General features: G+C 32.7%; 1 protein-coding gene across 1 annotated transcript in view; it reads right to left on the bottom strand.

Annotated features, from left to right (window-relative positions):
- Positions 1–14,371, bottom strand: part of LOC133173574 (uncharacterized) — a gene marked incomplete at its 5' end in the record, with an annotated part of 36,188 nt that extends 21,817 nt beyond the window's left edge. The window contains 22 exon segments of the mRNA XM_061308554.1: positions 92–100; positions 203–323; positions 471–583; positions 1,907–2,083; positions 3,039–3,179; positions 3,290–3,393; positions 3,777–3,957; positions 9,084–9,092; positions 9,187–9,307; positions 9,547–9,659; positions 9,868–10,044; positions 11,779–11,916; positions 12,014–12,117; positions 12,518–12,713; positions 12,832–12,840; positions 12,964–13,084; positions 13,275–13,387; positions 13,497–13,673; positions 13,762–13,899; positions 13,984–14,087; positions 14,320–14,344; positions 14,347–14,371. Of these exon segments, the coding sequence (XP_061164538.1) occupies positions 92–100; positions 203–323; positions 471–583; positions 1,907–2,083; positions 3,039–3,179; positions 3,290–3,393; positions 3,777–3,957; positions 9,084–9,092; positions 9,187–9,307; positions 9,547–9,659; positions 9,868–10,044; positions 11,779–11,916; positions 12,014–12,117; positions 12,518–12,713; positions 12,832–12,840; positions 12,964–13,084; positions 13,275–13,387; positions 13,497–13,673; positions 13,762–13,899; positions 13,984–14,087; positions 14,320–14,344; positions 14,347–14,371 (2,416 nt within the window).
- Between the last annotated feature and the right edge of the window lie 1,439 nt (positions 14,372–15,810).

Raw genomic sequence — 15,810 nt, 5'->3', positions numbered from 1 at the left:
TCTTTGAATTATTATATTTAACAGAATGATTGATGCTATTTAAAGGAAATAATCTGAAAGAATGTTACTGTAAAGAAAAAAAATGACTTACAGCAACTCTCTGAAAAATAAAATGAAAACCAAATTAGTATAAAATAATTTGGTAGAGACAGACTTTTAAATTATAAAACTTCTTTGAAATTACATTTTTTGACGCCCTTACCTTGTTTTGTTAGCACGAGTGTACCACTACCGTCTATCTGTTTGTTTGTGGATGTTTGATTTTTCTGACAGCTACCTTTACTATCGCTTACATATACTTTACCTCCAGAGACTGTTATAGCCTGAATAAAAGAAATGTACCATCAATAATTTCAATAATTTAAATTTCCAAAGAAGAAAATTGAAATTATTGATAGGATTTAAATTGTCTTTAAATTAACATTTGGTGGACATTTTTTCGGTGTTTTATTGCTTAAGGAGAAACGTACTAGACAACTGAATCGGTAATAATTGTTGTAATCAACACTCCCATTGTTTATAACGGTGGTGAAGTATGTTTCATCCTTCTTTATTGTTTGAACACAGTCCACCACGCCTTCATCTATAGAAATTAAGAAATTTAATAAACACAAGTATACCAGACCTTTATTTATAACACTGAGTAAAAGTAACAACAGAAAATAAAGTTAACAATAAGTAATCAATCTGAAAATTGTATAATGAAAAAAGGTGAAAACAACGAACAGTGATCGATCTCATAAAAACTTAAAACAAAACAATTCTGTGTACTTGGCATAAAACACGGACCGCTGGAAATTCCAGAGGTGGGACCAGGTATAGAGGAGGTGTACATATCTCCTTTTGACCTTTCACACCCGCCGTGACAATATTAATACAAATCTCGGACATTAAAATAAATGGACCCCCGGAAATACCAGTGGTGGATCAGATTTGCAGGAGGAATTAAGTATCCTGTGTTGGCCGGTCACACCCGCCCCGAGCAGTTAAACGGGTCATCCGTGGTCAAAATTAGTATAAAAACAATAGCCTAACAATTGGTCAATTAAAATTCGACCCAACAATACTTGTGTCTACAAACAAGGTCATTATACCGACTATAGAATTTGCCAATAAAGTAGGGGGAAAAATACATTCTTAATCAAAATACCCTTTGTATGAAATACAAGTGTAATTCAAATAATTAAACTGAATCCGTATTTTGATTCAACAAATTCAGAGAATTCTGGTCTGACTCTTTTGGGGTCTTATTTGCTGGGGTGTAATAATTTATGGCATATTAAACTGTCTTGTCTGTCCATCATGCTAAAAGTTTAATATTTTTGAAGTTATATGTTCCGATTTAACGTAACAGTCAATATTTACATCACTTATTATTTTTCCTTTACTTCTTGTAAAACCCATTATCGTTATTAATCCATAAACAATAAACTAGTTACAGCAGGTGTTTTAAAGCCATATGCGAAAGAAATGGGCTCTTCCATCAATGTAATATACGGACCAATGATACAATATATTATGTTCTTTCACCTACTTTATACGAAGAATTTATACAGACATTATATAAACAATAAAATGTCTTACTTTGTTAATGCGGGGATAATGGTTGCTATCATTGCTTACGCTGGTTAATGTATTTTTCTGCAATGTCGCAACTGTTATTCTGCATTTACTTTAAATCAAGATAGCATTTTATTGTTTTATATAAAAGTTTTTTTGAAAATCAAAATGTGAATTCGAGTTCAGGAGGTAAATTTTCATAGTATATTCAGAAATGTCTTGTCTAAGGTAATTCACATGTGAAAAAATATGAAAACCCCACTGCATCCCTGAGCTTTTGCAGAAGCGGGATACAAAAATAAATCAACTAATGAATAAATGGACAAAGGTAAAAATGTACATGTACCAGAAAATGCCTGTTTGGTGGGACACTTTGTGTAGTCAAACTTCATCCTTGTCCACGTGGGACAAACTTGTAGCTCCGAGGACGAGGAACACGAGCTGGTGGTGCCATCATTGTGAATGTATGTGAAACTCCCCAACAATGGAGTAGGGCACCACTGTACAACAAGTGCTTCATACCCTGTATAAAGTCAAATTAATGTTTTATAATGTTTCTTATGAATACCTTATACCTTGTTTAAAATTAAATCAATTTTTTATAACTTTTCTCAGATAAAATCATTCAAAATCATGTTTGTTATTTTCATCATAAAAAAAGTAAAAGCAATATCCTGTGGAAGCAACAGCATTGGTGTTTCTTATTGAGGTTGTTTGTTAGATGTTAAAACCAGAAGTCTCTATCGATTCTGTAGCTCTACTGGTTTGTTGGAAGAGAAAATTAGCACTTGGGCTTGGAACTTTGCAACAGCAATAAATAGAATAATGTTCCTTGACTTAGTCTCTTTTTGTGGCAAGATTGCAATCGGACCAAAACTATGGGAGGAGTGGACTTTTTAAAGAATTTTATAGAAATTTCGATTTTAGTTACCACGGCAATATTTTCCATCAAAAAAAAAAGATAAAGATATTTATGTATCTCAGTGTAGTCTACCTGCATGCCAAGATATATCAAAATCAGACCAAAACTTTAAGAGGAGCAGCGTGTTCAAAATATCTCACAGAAATTTCTATTTTTAGTAACCATGGCAACACAATTCATCGAAATCAAAAACCGATACATAAGTTTTTTTGCTTCTTAGTATATTCTACATTTGTGCCAAGTTGTATTGAAATCAGACTAAAACTGTAGGAGGAGTAGCATTTTGAAAGTATTTCACAGAAATTTTTTATTTTTAATAACCATCGCAACACCGTTCATCGAAATCAGAAACTGCTAAAAGAATTATGTATCTTAGTGTAGTCTACTTGTGTGCCAAGTTATATTTAAATCATACAAAAATTGTAAGAGGAGTAGCATTTTGAAAAAAAAAATGTTTCCAGACAGACGGGAAGACAGGCAGACAGTCGAAGGACTCCTTACTATCGCATAAGCTCTTTTGGTCTCCGACCATTAGAGCTAAAAACCCACAATTTGCCTTTTTTGACCAGAACATGATATTCCTCAAAGTCTGGAGCGGAAGTTGCCTGACAGTATTTTGACGTAGAGAAAGATGTTACAGAGGGGTCATCAATCTCCACTTTTGCCCGTCTCTTGCCGGATATATTTGGTTCTTCGTCTGAAATAAGTAGAAATTCTATGACGTTATTGTTTACTATGTCCAAAATAACAGCAATGACAATAAATGTACAGCCATATGTCAAAATTATTAGGAAAAAAAAGCTTAACCTCCGATTACGTAGTAATAGTAGGAGTAATCTGTAATCTTCACCCATTGGATACAGACAAATACGTTAAAGGTACGGGTAAATACAGTGATCCTGTTGTCACCCCTGAAATCATTAAAAATTTAAAATTATGAAATATTTAAATAATTACAAATGTGAAAACAAGTAATGATGTAAAAAATGTGATTCGTTTTAATCTTATACAATACAGTACAAGGTTGATAGAACATAAACAATTCCAATAGATTCAATAATAGGTTATAGCACAATTACACAATTCGTTTGACTATATAGTACTTATAGTTGGTCCATGGATCTGCTTCATTGACACATAAAAATAGAAAGCAAGCAAAAAGAAAGAAAAAAGAATACTAAAAATTGTATGTGACAAAAGCATGTAATGTTTCCGCAAAATATTTATGAGGAAAAAAATTCTTCCTAAAGCATTAATAATATTGAATATGTAACGCATAATGTCTACAACTCACATAAAGAGGAGCTGGTTACTGGTGGTATTTTCTGACTGACAAGTGAATGGTGTCACTATTTGGTTGTAGGCGTTGTATTCCCATCCTGTCACCTTACTGAGAGAACTGCCAAATGTGATGTCACCATGGAGACTGTCGTACCATTCTCCATCCCATAAAGGCGGGAAAGTACATGATCCGTCTACAATAAGTAACAGGCATAGAGAGGACAGTATACTGAGATAAAAATGACGAATTATACGGTATTTATTCAGGGACATTAAGCAGTATAAAACAATCAAGGGATAATTCAAGTTAACATGTTCACCAATATTTCATCTATAATGTGTTGATAGAATCAAATTGACTTTGAAGTTATTATTCTATAAAGCCATATGATAAAACTTCTGTTATTCTACGACAAGAATTGCAGTATAAAAATGGCGTCCATTTAATATTGTGGTTAAGTCTGCCTCTTCAGTAAAACATGGAACTCACACGTTTTCATTACTTGTCATTGGTTACCTAGAAACCTACTTTGTTAAAACCATTTTGATTCTACACACAAGCAAGGTTGGTGTCAATTACTTGAAAAAGTAATTAAAAACTTTCAAATACATTGATAATTTTGTCAATTATTTGCAATTACAATTACATTGATTTTTACAAATGTAATCTATTACTCTCAATTACTTTAAAGAATGTAATTAAATAAATATCAGTAACTTGAGTCTAAAAATCTTGAAGAAAAACATGAAGTTTTATTCAGTATTTTTGTTTCCAGGTGTAAAAAGGGTTCAAGGGATGCAAATGCAATCTGTTGTTAGATCGAATGTTGATTCGATCGGACGGATCTCTACGTTTAAACAATTATGACAAGGGGCACACAGCGGGATTGACCAGTCGACAAAGGTTGTTTACTCCTCTATGGCACCTAATTCCACCTATGATTTTTTTCAGAGGTTCGTGTTTCCTCTACTCACAAAACATATTGTTTATTTGAACTTCAAAGCATAATTCCTTTTCGTTATCTTCACATTTCATTGCCTTCCCTTTTTACATTTAAATACCATCACCACTATTATTTTATTATGAACAAAATATTATCAATATATTTTATTTTTCCTTGTTTCAAGTCGTAAAGTTTGTCAAGGAAATCAGTGCTTGAACAGAAGAAAGTCAGTACCAATTTATAACTGAGCAAATTAAAACTATTTTTCCCGAGGGTGGTTAGGTAGCTGTATATTTAATTGTTGAAATCCTCCTGGAATTAAAAAGCCTCAGTTTTTCTGATAATTTTAAGTATCTAGGTATCTGGTAAAAATCAATTTTTAATCCCATTTTCCTTTATGTCATGTGAAATTATCACAAACCCCGTATTTTTATTAAAAACAGAGCTGATTCTAAGTCGTGAACTAGACCATAAAAAGTCATATCTGTCAAAGGTGTTCCACCCTGGTATTCATTGATCTCTTAGCCTGTTGCTGAATATTGCAGATCATGCAATCACACTGTATGGAATGACAAGTTATCAGCTCTTTTAAATCAATGCACACATTCGTAAAAAGATGGGTGAATACAAAAAAATGTTTGGACAGAAAAATCGTTAAAAGCAAAATGTTTTTGTGGGTTTCAATGGCCAAAGATCAATTTATCATTGAATGTGTTGTAGAGCGATTTGAAAGCTTATTGCATGATACAATTTTATAGATAATTGATTTAATCAAAAGGAATATTCATTGAGATGTCTGGGTATAAAAGAAAACAGAAGTAATCAAAGTCAAAGATTATATCCTTGCATAGGATTCTGTTCATTAGACATCAGAGTTCATAGACTGTAAAAAAATCAATTTGAAAAATTCAAAAGTTGTCCATTGTTTCTAGAATTAAAATTGAAGAAAAACGTTTTGACATACTTTGGCTGTATGTAAGTATGACAATAAAATTAAGGAGGATGTTAAGCACTCTTTGAAGAGTACAAATATTTTTATTTTACGATTATGTATGCAGACATCAAAATAGAGAGGTCTTTGTTTCTCGCTTTTTTCTTCAATATTTAGAAAACATATACACATCGATATGATTAAGAAATAATATTTTCTAGTAAAAATTAAAGCATAGTTGCATTGGACTGCAATTATCCACATATGAACAAACAAAGTTGTATTTGACTTTCTAGTTAAGGAAAAAAAACTTACCTATAAATATTTCAAAATGTACAAAAGTGAGAATCCACACAATCAAATCATATTTGTTTGTTTGTTTCATTGTACAGGTAAAGTCTACAGTACACCACGTAGAGGTGTTCCACCTTAATCCATTATTTGATTTGATCGCTTTCTTTTTTAAACAGACTTATTACGATTACGGAGAAGTTTACTGATTAAGGATAATCCGAAACTACGGGCGTTGTAATTAAAATCATTAACAGTTAATCATACGTCGGACTAGAATAAGAATAAATTAATCGTTGTATCGTCGGATTTAAAAGACGATGTTGTAGAATGACACTTCACATACTTGACCAAGTAATTGGATGTAGTTGTGAAAATCAATGTTTTTCTATTTTCAATAAACAAAGTGGGAGAGTTTTTAATTTCTATGTGCTTCAGGACCTATTTGTTTAGGTTTTTTAATTTTTTTTAGTTTTACAATGAAACATGAGTTGGCGGAAATCTTTCCATTATTAAATGAATTGTTATACACGTACCCATCCTGCTTCACTTGCGGTGCAGTCAGGTAAAAATATTAATATTTAATATTATACTTTCAAGTAAACTAGTTGAATCTGATTCGTCGAGAAACATCTGTTAAAAAACACTATTACCCGCTGAATAATGAAGTTACGCCCTCCAGCATAGCAACAGTCGTCATTTCTAGACGATGGGTGATATTCCAAAAAATATTGACTGCGCAAAATTAATGCGCGCAAGGATGAAATATGGAGATAACGAACAGTATTTAAGCTCAAAGTCCATTAAAACAATACAAATCGGGAGCAGAGCAAACACGGACCTCCAAAAACATCAGAGGTGGGATTAAGTGCCATGGAGGAGTAAGCATCCCCTGCCGACCGGTCACACCCGCCATGTACTTCTTGTCATGATCGGGAAATAACGGAAATATCCGTGGACAATTCATGTGTAAATACTGTAATATTTATTTGTGAAAACATTCAGTATAATAAAATAAATACTGCGCGTCGGTTGACAATGGTTTTCTTGGGGTGAAAATTTTCAAAGTTCCTATCAACTACATGCAGTATTTATATAATGTTTCAAATACAAAATTTTACATCTTTTTATCTTAGAAATGTCTGTACATGAAATTTCTGCAGGTCAAAATTTGAAATAATGATTTGAAGCAGGAAATAACATGGATCAACGATACCTGTTTTGAATATTTTTAATGGTATTTCAACATATGTTGCATTATGGTAATTTTTTTTTTCCATTAGGCATATATACATGTACATAGTATATTAAAGATATATTCTAATTTTATGGAGAAAATATTCTAATTGTTAAATGTTTTACGGCTTTGCGAACTATCTTTTGTGGTCTTATTCTTGATCACCATTAAAGTAAATTTGCTTGTATATGATTTATTTTAATATCGGCAGGGACAAATCTGAATTACACTATTATCTGCATGTATGAACTACTACATTGTGAATACACAGAAAGTTGAAACATCGATTCGCTTTGCATTTTTCTCACGTTGAAGAACCCTCTAAGCACTGCACCCTGATGAATTCCAATATCACGGTATTTTTAAGCAGTTAGAGGACATGCCTTTTGATTTAAAATTAAAGTAACTGAAATCTATGGCGAAATGCACAAATTGTAATTAATGTATGCATTACATTATGTAAGACCAGGATAGAGTACATGTAACTAAATACTTTATTTACATGTGTTTCATCATTTCGGTGAGCAACAATGATTTCTGTTCTCTTGTACTTTATTGTCTTTGAACATTTTTCCTGTTGGAAAATGACGTGTACTCTATGTTGAAAACGAGAGAGATCAACTCAGTATTCTTAACTTAGTAATTTTCTCAAAGTACAAAAACACATGTAAAATAAATCTAAACAATTTATAGAACACTACAAAAAGAAGTACGTTTAATGCACAAGATACGCATGCTCAATTTCTTTTTCCTTTTTTTTTTTTTTTTTGGAAAATGAGGGTGGTAAAGATTTTTTTTTCTTTATCATAGAATTTATCGCAAGTATTATCTATTATTACAAGTCTATTCAAGTACTAATATCATATCTTAAGATTGATTTTTTTTGTTATTTTATTAACATATCAATATCAAATAAAAGACAAAAATGAAGAGTGTTAACCCTAAAAATTTCGCCTTCAATAATTAGAAAATACTCTGCAGCAAGTATCATATATACAGTAGTTTAAAACTGAATTTGTCTTCTGGAGTGTCAGAGTTTCTGAAAAGGGGGTGCACGGTAGGGCTTCAAAGAGTACTTGCTCTCCGGAGCGATCAAATTTCTATTGTTTTGGCGGATTCTGGTTAATTCTGGAGTAAATTTCAAAAACGAATATTTTCGATTTTTTTTTTGAAAGGGGGTGCAATCACATTCAACACACCCATCCTTCATGATGCCTTGAAAGACGGGTTTACCTTATTACCGAGTCAACAGGGCGGGCTTGAGTTTATTCCATCCAAGGTATCTGACAATTTAAGTGACTACGAGCAAAACGACACGCATATATTTCTATGCTATGCAAATTCCTGTATTATGAAATAGTGAGAATTTTCAATACTTCATTTTGTCATTAATATACAACATGATGTTTGAATAAGAAAAGCTTTCTACAGATAGCGACATTTTAGTTTTGACGTAAGAAGTTCAAGAGGGAGTATGGTTTTGTTTTACACTTTTCGATCGTATACTTGTCTTTTTTCACATAAATTAAAATATGTGTCCTAAATAACACTGGAATCAATAACACTGTCAATAATTAATTGCACACGTTTGCTTACAAAGTTTATAATTATAATTGACTCAGATTGAATAACTTAAGCTTTTGTGTCACTGCTAATGCTGGAACTGTAAAAAATATCCTTAATGACTTGAATCCATAATTCTAATCTGAGCGACCTTGTTTTACATGTAAATCTTACCTCCTCTTAACATATAATTAAATTTTTGACACAGGGACACAAAAATCGCATGTATTCTTTGATTTTTTAAGGAACCGAATGTATATTATTATTTGACATATTATTTATCTAGTCAAATGAATCTTTACCCAATATTAATTAAAATGCAAAAAAGTTTTATAAGTCCTCTACAATACTCACAGCAGGAACCTGCAAAAATATAAAAAAGAATATATTTAATTGCAACAGACTTAATAAACTGATTTTATATAAGATTCAAATAAGATCATATGTTATGACGCACCATTCACCAACAGTGTAGTAACTCCTGATCCATCTGTCTGTCTCACTTTACCATCCTGGCCTTTGTTACAGCTATTCATGCTATCACTCATATATATTGTAGACCCTTCTTGTTTTATTGCCTGAAATAAAATTAATTTTAGCACTTGACTGAACATTTTTCTACAACAACCATTAAAGTTTCTCATTCTTTTGAAGGACAAATCAAAATGATTTTGGATTTTATCTTAATTGAAAAAACAAACAAACAAAACAAATGTAAAAAAAAAAACGACATATATTTAAGTTAATTAAACTGAAGGAGAAAAATTAAATAAGTAAAATACATGTATTTGAAAGGAAAAATTTTAATGAAACTCACGAAGCAAGTGAATCGATGATGGTTTGGGAGGGTCACATTCCCTGGATTTATTACAGTTGTGTAAAACGATGCTCCGTCAAACACAGAATGGACGCAGTGAACGATGCCCTCCTCTGAAAACAAGCACGAAAAATGTTGAAAAACCAGATTCGTATCTGTATCTATTACGGCTGTGCAGTGGTAAAACCGTTTGAAAATTTAAAATCTATTGAAAAAGCAACTTGGATGCTATTCTAAACAATTACTAATGGAATAATTATATGGAAATACTTGACATTGATGCTTTCGTATTCAATACATGTAATTTAAATGCCAATGTACTTGAGAAAGCTTGCTCAGTAGAACAGCGGCTGTAATCAAAGGTCATCGTTGTCCAATCTGGACACAGACTAAGACTGGATTGACTTCCACAGGTGACAGTGGTGCCATCGTCGTGGGTGTAGTTAAATGTAGCCCTAAGTGGAACAGGGCACCACTGCTTCACGTCAGACTCGTACCCTAGAAATATTAATTCCGATGTAGAAACAATGAATATAAAAAATATGTAAGTAAAGTTTCTGAAAATGTAATGGAAGCACTAATCTTTAGTGAGGATTTTTGTGTTTTCTTTTCATAGTTTTTCAATATTGTTATTGAAAATAATACATACCCACCCACCCACCAAATTTACCAGAGTATACTTGTCCTAACAAGAAGATAGTTACTTTTCAGGGCGACACGACACTGTTCTATGCATTATACTTTTCAGGGCGACACGACACTGTTTTATGCATTATACATGTAATAATGAAGAATACAGACAGATACCACTTAGTGAACATTTAGACGTGTGTGGACAAAAGAAATTTAAGATATTTCCTTTTTATAAAGTAACAGGAGGAAATGATATTTGTAGACGTCAAAAAGAAAAACATTTTATTTGTACGTTGCAACCAAAGCTAAACAATCTGATTTAATATATATATCAATTTAATTATGTATGCATATGTATATCAGTATTTTTATTGAATTTTTCCCGAACTTTTTACCTGAACGCAAAGAGCAATTGACTATGACGTCATAGTATATTTGACTTCACAATTACGACGTCATATACTCCGCGTATCATTGTGAACGTTACTATGTAACTACTGTTGTTTATTTTGTAAAGCTTCTGAAGATAGAGTGAAAGGCCTAAAGCTTTACTGAGGTTTTTCGTGTTTTTTTCTTTATTTTGGGTAGACTTTACTTCACCGGTCCCCAGATCCGCAAGATCCGCGCGCTCATTGCACTATGACGTAAGATTTACGTCACTCAACTGATTAGGGTTAGTTTTACACATTTATCGACTGGTTTGGATTAGTCTTGCACCCACCTGAAAGATTAGGGTTAGTCCTTGCACAAGTTTTCGACTGATTAGAGTTAGTCTCGCATCCATCCGAGAGATTAGGGTTAGTCCTCGCACATGGGTTAGTCTAGCATCCGCCCGGGAGATTTGGGTTAGTCCTCGCATACTATCCGAGAGATTAGGGTTAGTGTCTTGTTTTTTTTAGATTAATTAGGAAATTCATTTTTTTGTAAGATCTTAATTCAGCTTCAACGACATCTCATTGGTTTGTTTACATGAAAAAAACGGCTAAGTACGAAAGGAACGGCACTAAGCATGCGCCGCATGCGTCGTTGACAATTATTTTTTTGGTCTCCTTTTCAATGAATGAACAATATTTATTACTTTCCTCAGAGAACGTGGTTAAAAACTTCGTTTAAAAACGAAGTTTTAAACTAAACTTTTAACCGTAGAATACGATTTTGGGATCAAAAAGGCTTGAAACCTCATACTTTTTTTATTTTTTTCGATCGCTCACGCGATCTCATATATATTGAAGTCGCCTACGGCGACACTATATTTTAGCGCGTTTTTCTGGGGTAAAGTAAAGTCGTTTCTTTCTTTTAAGTATATCTATATATATATATATATATATATATATATATATATATATATATATATATATATATATATATATATAATGCATAAAACAGGGTTGTGTCGCCTTGAAATGCAAGTCTCTACTTGTTAGGACAAGTATACTCTGGTAAACTCAAATACAAAGTATCATTTCTTCCGTGTAATCAATATTTTCATTTTCATTCATTTTGCTTTTTAATAGACCTAAAGAAACTAAATAAACGCTACAACTGAGCCTAAGTAAGTAATCTTCGAGTAGATCAATGAGATGATTTTTCCCTGCCCACCTTCCTGAATTAAAACATGGTATTCCTCTATGGGTGTTGAGCTAGTCTGCTTGCAATAAGTTTCCAGATCCCATGACGTCACGAACGGACTGTGCTCTTCCACCAGAAAACGTTGATTACTTGTCAGACTGCTTTCATCTAAATGCCAAATCAGGAAGAAAATAACTTAATAATTATGTTCAAAATAATTTACTTCTCCAATAAATACAGCATCATTTAAAATTAAAGACGTCACCTTGCCGGACATAGTAGGAAAATGAATGGTTGGTAATTTGCGTCCATTCTATACAACGGTAAACGTTGTATTTTTTGTCATTGAAGGAAATTGTTTTATCTGCTCTGTAAAGGTAGTAAAAACCATCAACAATCAAATAGTTAGCAAGATACAAAACATGCAAGTATACTCTTTAAACAGTATTTTAAAGAAAAAAAATCCTAAGGGATATATTGTATTTCTAAAGTCTTAACTTGAGTTTTTTTAGGAATTGTATTACTTTTTTTCTAGAATTGAATTATGTACAGTTCAGTGATAATTGAATAAATAAAACGAATAAAAATAACAAAATTCATGAAAATAAATTGTCAAATATAATTATAATCATTTTTAATCACATTTCTATGTATCTTAACTTGAAATGCACCAATGACACCAAAAAGTCAACTAGTAAAGATATATACGAATGATTTGATAGAAATGAAGCATTTGAAGGGAAATATTTTTTTCATTATATAGACTAACTTGAAAAGGGACATTCCGGAGTTGGATGAGGAGCTTGAATTGGAAGCGTGGCAGGTCCAGGAAGACACAGTGGTACCATATACTGTAACTGACCACCCTGATACAATTCGAGCATCCGATTGGTTGAAAAGAATTTGACCATGACCACTATCTATCCAGTTAGAATCCCAAGCGGATGGTAATGTACAATTTCCATCTAAAATTTAAAAGCCTTTTTATTGCGATGTCAACTTACCATCGGAATATACACATAAGCGTGTATATATCTGAGTTAATATCCATATTATTCATAATATAATTGTTTTAATACTCACAACAGGATTCTGAAAAAAAAACGAACCAAAAGTTAATACAAGAATGCTAAATGTAAGCCTAATGTTTAATTGAACAGAAGTTTTACATATAAGAGCTATTCATTGAAAAGAAGACTGACAAAAAATATGTACGTTTTGGTGATATTTCCAAGGTTCCAGATCCATCAGCTTGCTTTACTGTTGGGGATTGTCCCACATTACAACTTCCAGCACTGTCACTGACCCGCAAAATACTCCCAGTATCCTCTAAGGCCTGAAGCAGAGTTCATTCATATATCAAATTTTACATTGGTTAGAAATTTTTCTTTTCATTTCTATTATGATACCCTTTTTCTAAATAATAATCTTTAGTGTCTCCAAAAGATTTTTGGGAAAAAAGAATCAAGATTTTCCTTCTTGTTTGCCTCATTTGCCTCTCTATATATTCAGTTAATCCAACTTACCAGACAAGTAAATCGTTGATATGAGCTGTAATCTACAGTTCCGTTGTTAAAGACAGATACATAGTAAATAGATCCAACGATCTGTGTGTAGACACACTCTACCATCCCTTCAGCTTGAAGTATGAAACAGACTTATACATGTACGTTTGTCAAGCAATTCATACATCTGAACCAACTAGAGTTATATCTAACGGAAAATGTGTTTCAAATTCTAGAACGTACCTGAAAAGGCTTGTATTGTTGGGCATTTCGTATAGTCATATACAAGAGTAGTCCAGTTGGTGCAAACGTCAAGGTTGGATGCAGAGTTACATGTGACGACACTTCCGGTGTCGTGTTTATAATTAAAAGTCCCAATAAGAGGTGTGGGGCACCACTGACCCACAACATTCTCATATCCTTAAAATAATGAATGCAATTTATAATAAAAGAAAACATTATTTTTCTTTTAGTCAGTATTTTACAAAATATTAGCAAATCAACCTACCCTTTTTGACGATAACGTGAAATTCTTCCAGTGAAGGTGGTGAATTCGGACTACATAATGCAGACATATTGAATGAATTTACGGATGGATTGTATTTTTCTAGCGTAAGCCTGGAGTTTCCCGCACTGGATTCCCGATCTATTAAAGAATTAGGAAGATTTATAATGTCTAATATGTTTCCCAGAGACAAATGAAATCAATTGAAGCATGAGTGGTGCTAACCATTGTAAATGAAGTATTTATAGGAAAAGTCTGTTATCCTTTCATATTGTATACATTTGAAGACGTTGTATTTGGTTCCAGAAACGTCAATTTGTTGATCAGCCCTGGAAAGAAATGAAATGTTTCAAACTTCTCCTAAAAGCCATAGAAATGAAGTTGGACTTTATGTACTCAGAAGGTAGTTGCATTCAGATGCAATAGTCTTTCATTTAAAATATTGGAAATAGTTGAAACGGAATTCTTTGTTCTAAAGTAGTGCTGTAAAACAGTTGATAAACTTTACACCCAAACAAAGTCAGAAATACTGATAAGAACAAAGCCAGAAGAAATACTGACAAGAAGAGAAGGTAGTTGCTGTCTGTGGTGTTTGTCTGACAGGTCCAGGAAGTCACTGAGGATCCGTGAATAGAAACCGTCCATCCAGATTCTATTTTCCGTTTTGTCAAGTTGAAAGTGATTTCCTGATTATCACTGTCATACCACTCTGAATCCCAAGTTCCCGGAAAATGACAACTACCAACTACACCGCAAAGTATGTAAAAAAGAGCCATAATTAATAAGATGTATGTATCGTAAGCAAGTTGCATACTGGATATACAGAAAAAAATCAGTTAAGTTAGCAAAATGCATATTTATCTGCTTAGAAATAATAAAATAAAATAAAAGAAATACTTACAGCAAGAATCTACAAAAGATAAAATACAAATTGTACATACATGGTAAGTTGACATGGTCACGATTAAATAGACATATTAGAATTTCTGTATCCCTCTTACCTTTCAAGGTTAGTGTCAGTACCCCACTACCAGCACTCTGTTTTACAGAAGGACTCTGTCCAGATGCACAGCTTCCAGCATTGTCACTCATCAAGACCTGGCTTCCACTCTCACTCAAAGCCTGAATTTAGTAAATTACTTATTACATGTTCTGTATACAACAGTTTGATTAAAATATTAAAAAAGTACCTGATCAACATACTGTATTTGGTTTTTAAATAACACTCACAAAACAGGTAAATCTACTGTAGGTTGGGCTGTTCACAATTCCTGGATTCAGAATGGAGACGAAGTAAGTGGCACCAACTAATTTGGAATACACACAGTGTCCAATGCCTTCCTCTGCAAGTAAATAACATTAAAAGTTTTTCTATTGTAACAAAATCATAGGGTATTAACGTGCTACAAGAGAATTCTTTTTTACTTACGACTGAAGGCCTGTATTGTAGGGCACTGTGCATAGTTAAATGTCATTGTTGTCCATTCTGGACATACAGAAAGGTCCGAATTTGAAGAGCATGTAACGGATGACCCATCGTTGTGGGAATAACTAAATGTCCCTCTTAGTGGCTCTGGACACCATTGCTTCACTTCTGATTCTTTACCTAAATTATCAGTTTATAACGATCATACGTTTCATGTCTCTGCTTTAATCATTTTTATAAAGATGTCGTAATGGTAGATTGTCTTTAAAAATGATATTTTTTTTCAATTTATTTTGCAAGGAACTAAACATATTTAACAACATGCCATAAACAAGAAAACTAACCTTCTTTCACAAGGGTATGAAATTCCTCTGTAGGTGGGGGTGACGACGGATTACAATACGCGTCAGCTGACCAAGTTGTTACCGAGGAGTCGTAAGGTTCTATATGTAACCGATCACCGCTCCCTATCTTGTCTATAAATTTTGAAAGGAATAAAATGAAAAATAAAGGTAATTTCTCTGATCTTCATGTTATATATACTATCTTTATATCGAAAAATTAAGTTCTTTTTTTCCTTACCCGCCATGATATGATATATATAGGAATTATCCGATATTCTCTCC

This window comes from Saccostrea echinata, unplaced genomic scaffold, assembly GCF_033153115.1.
Source record: "Saccostrea echinata isolate AGI-Se365-2 ecotype Australia unplaced genomic scaffold, CSIRO_AGI_Sech_v1 ptg000056l, whole genome shotgun sequence".
NCBI lineage: Eukaryota > Metazoa > Mollusca > Bivalvia > Ostreida > Ostreidae > Saccostrea > Saccostrea echinata.
This window is presented reverse-complemented; position numbering and strand designations above follow the sequence as displayed.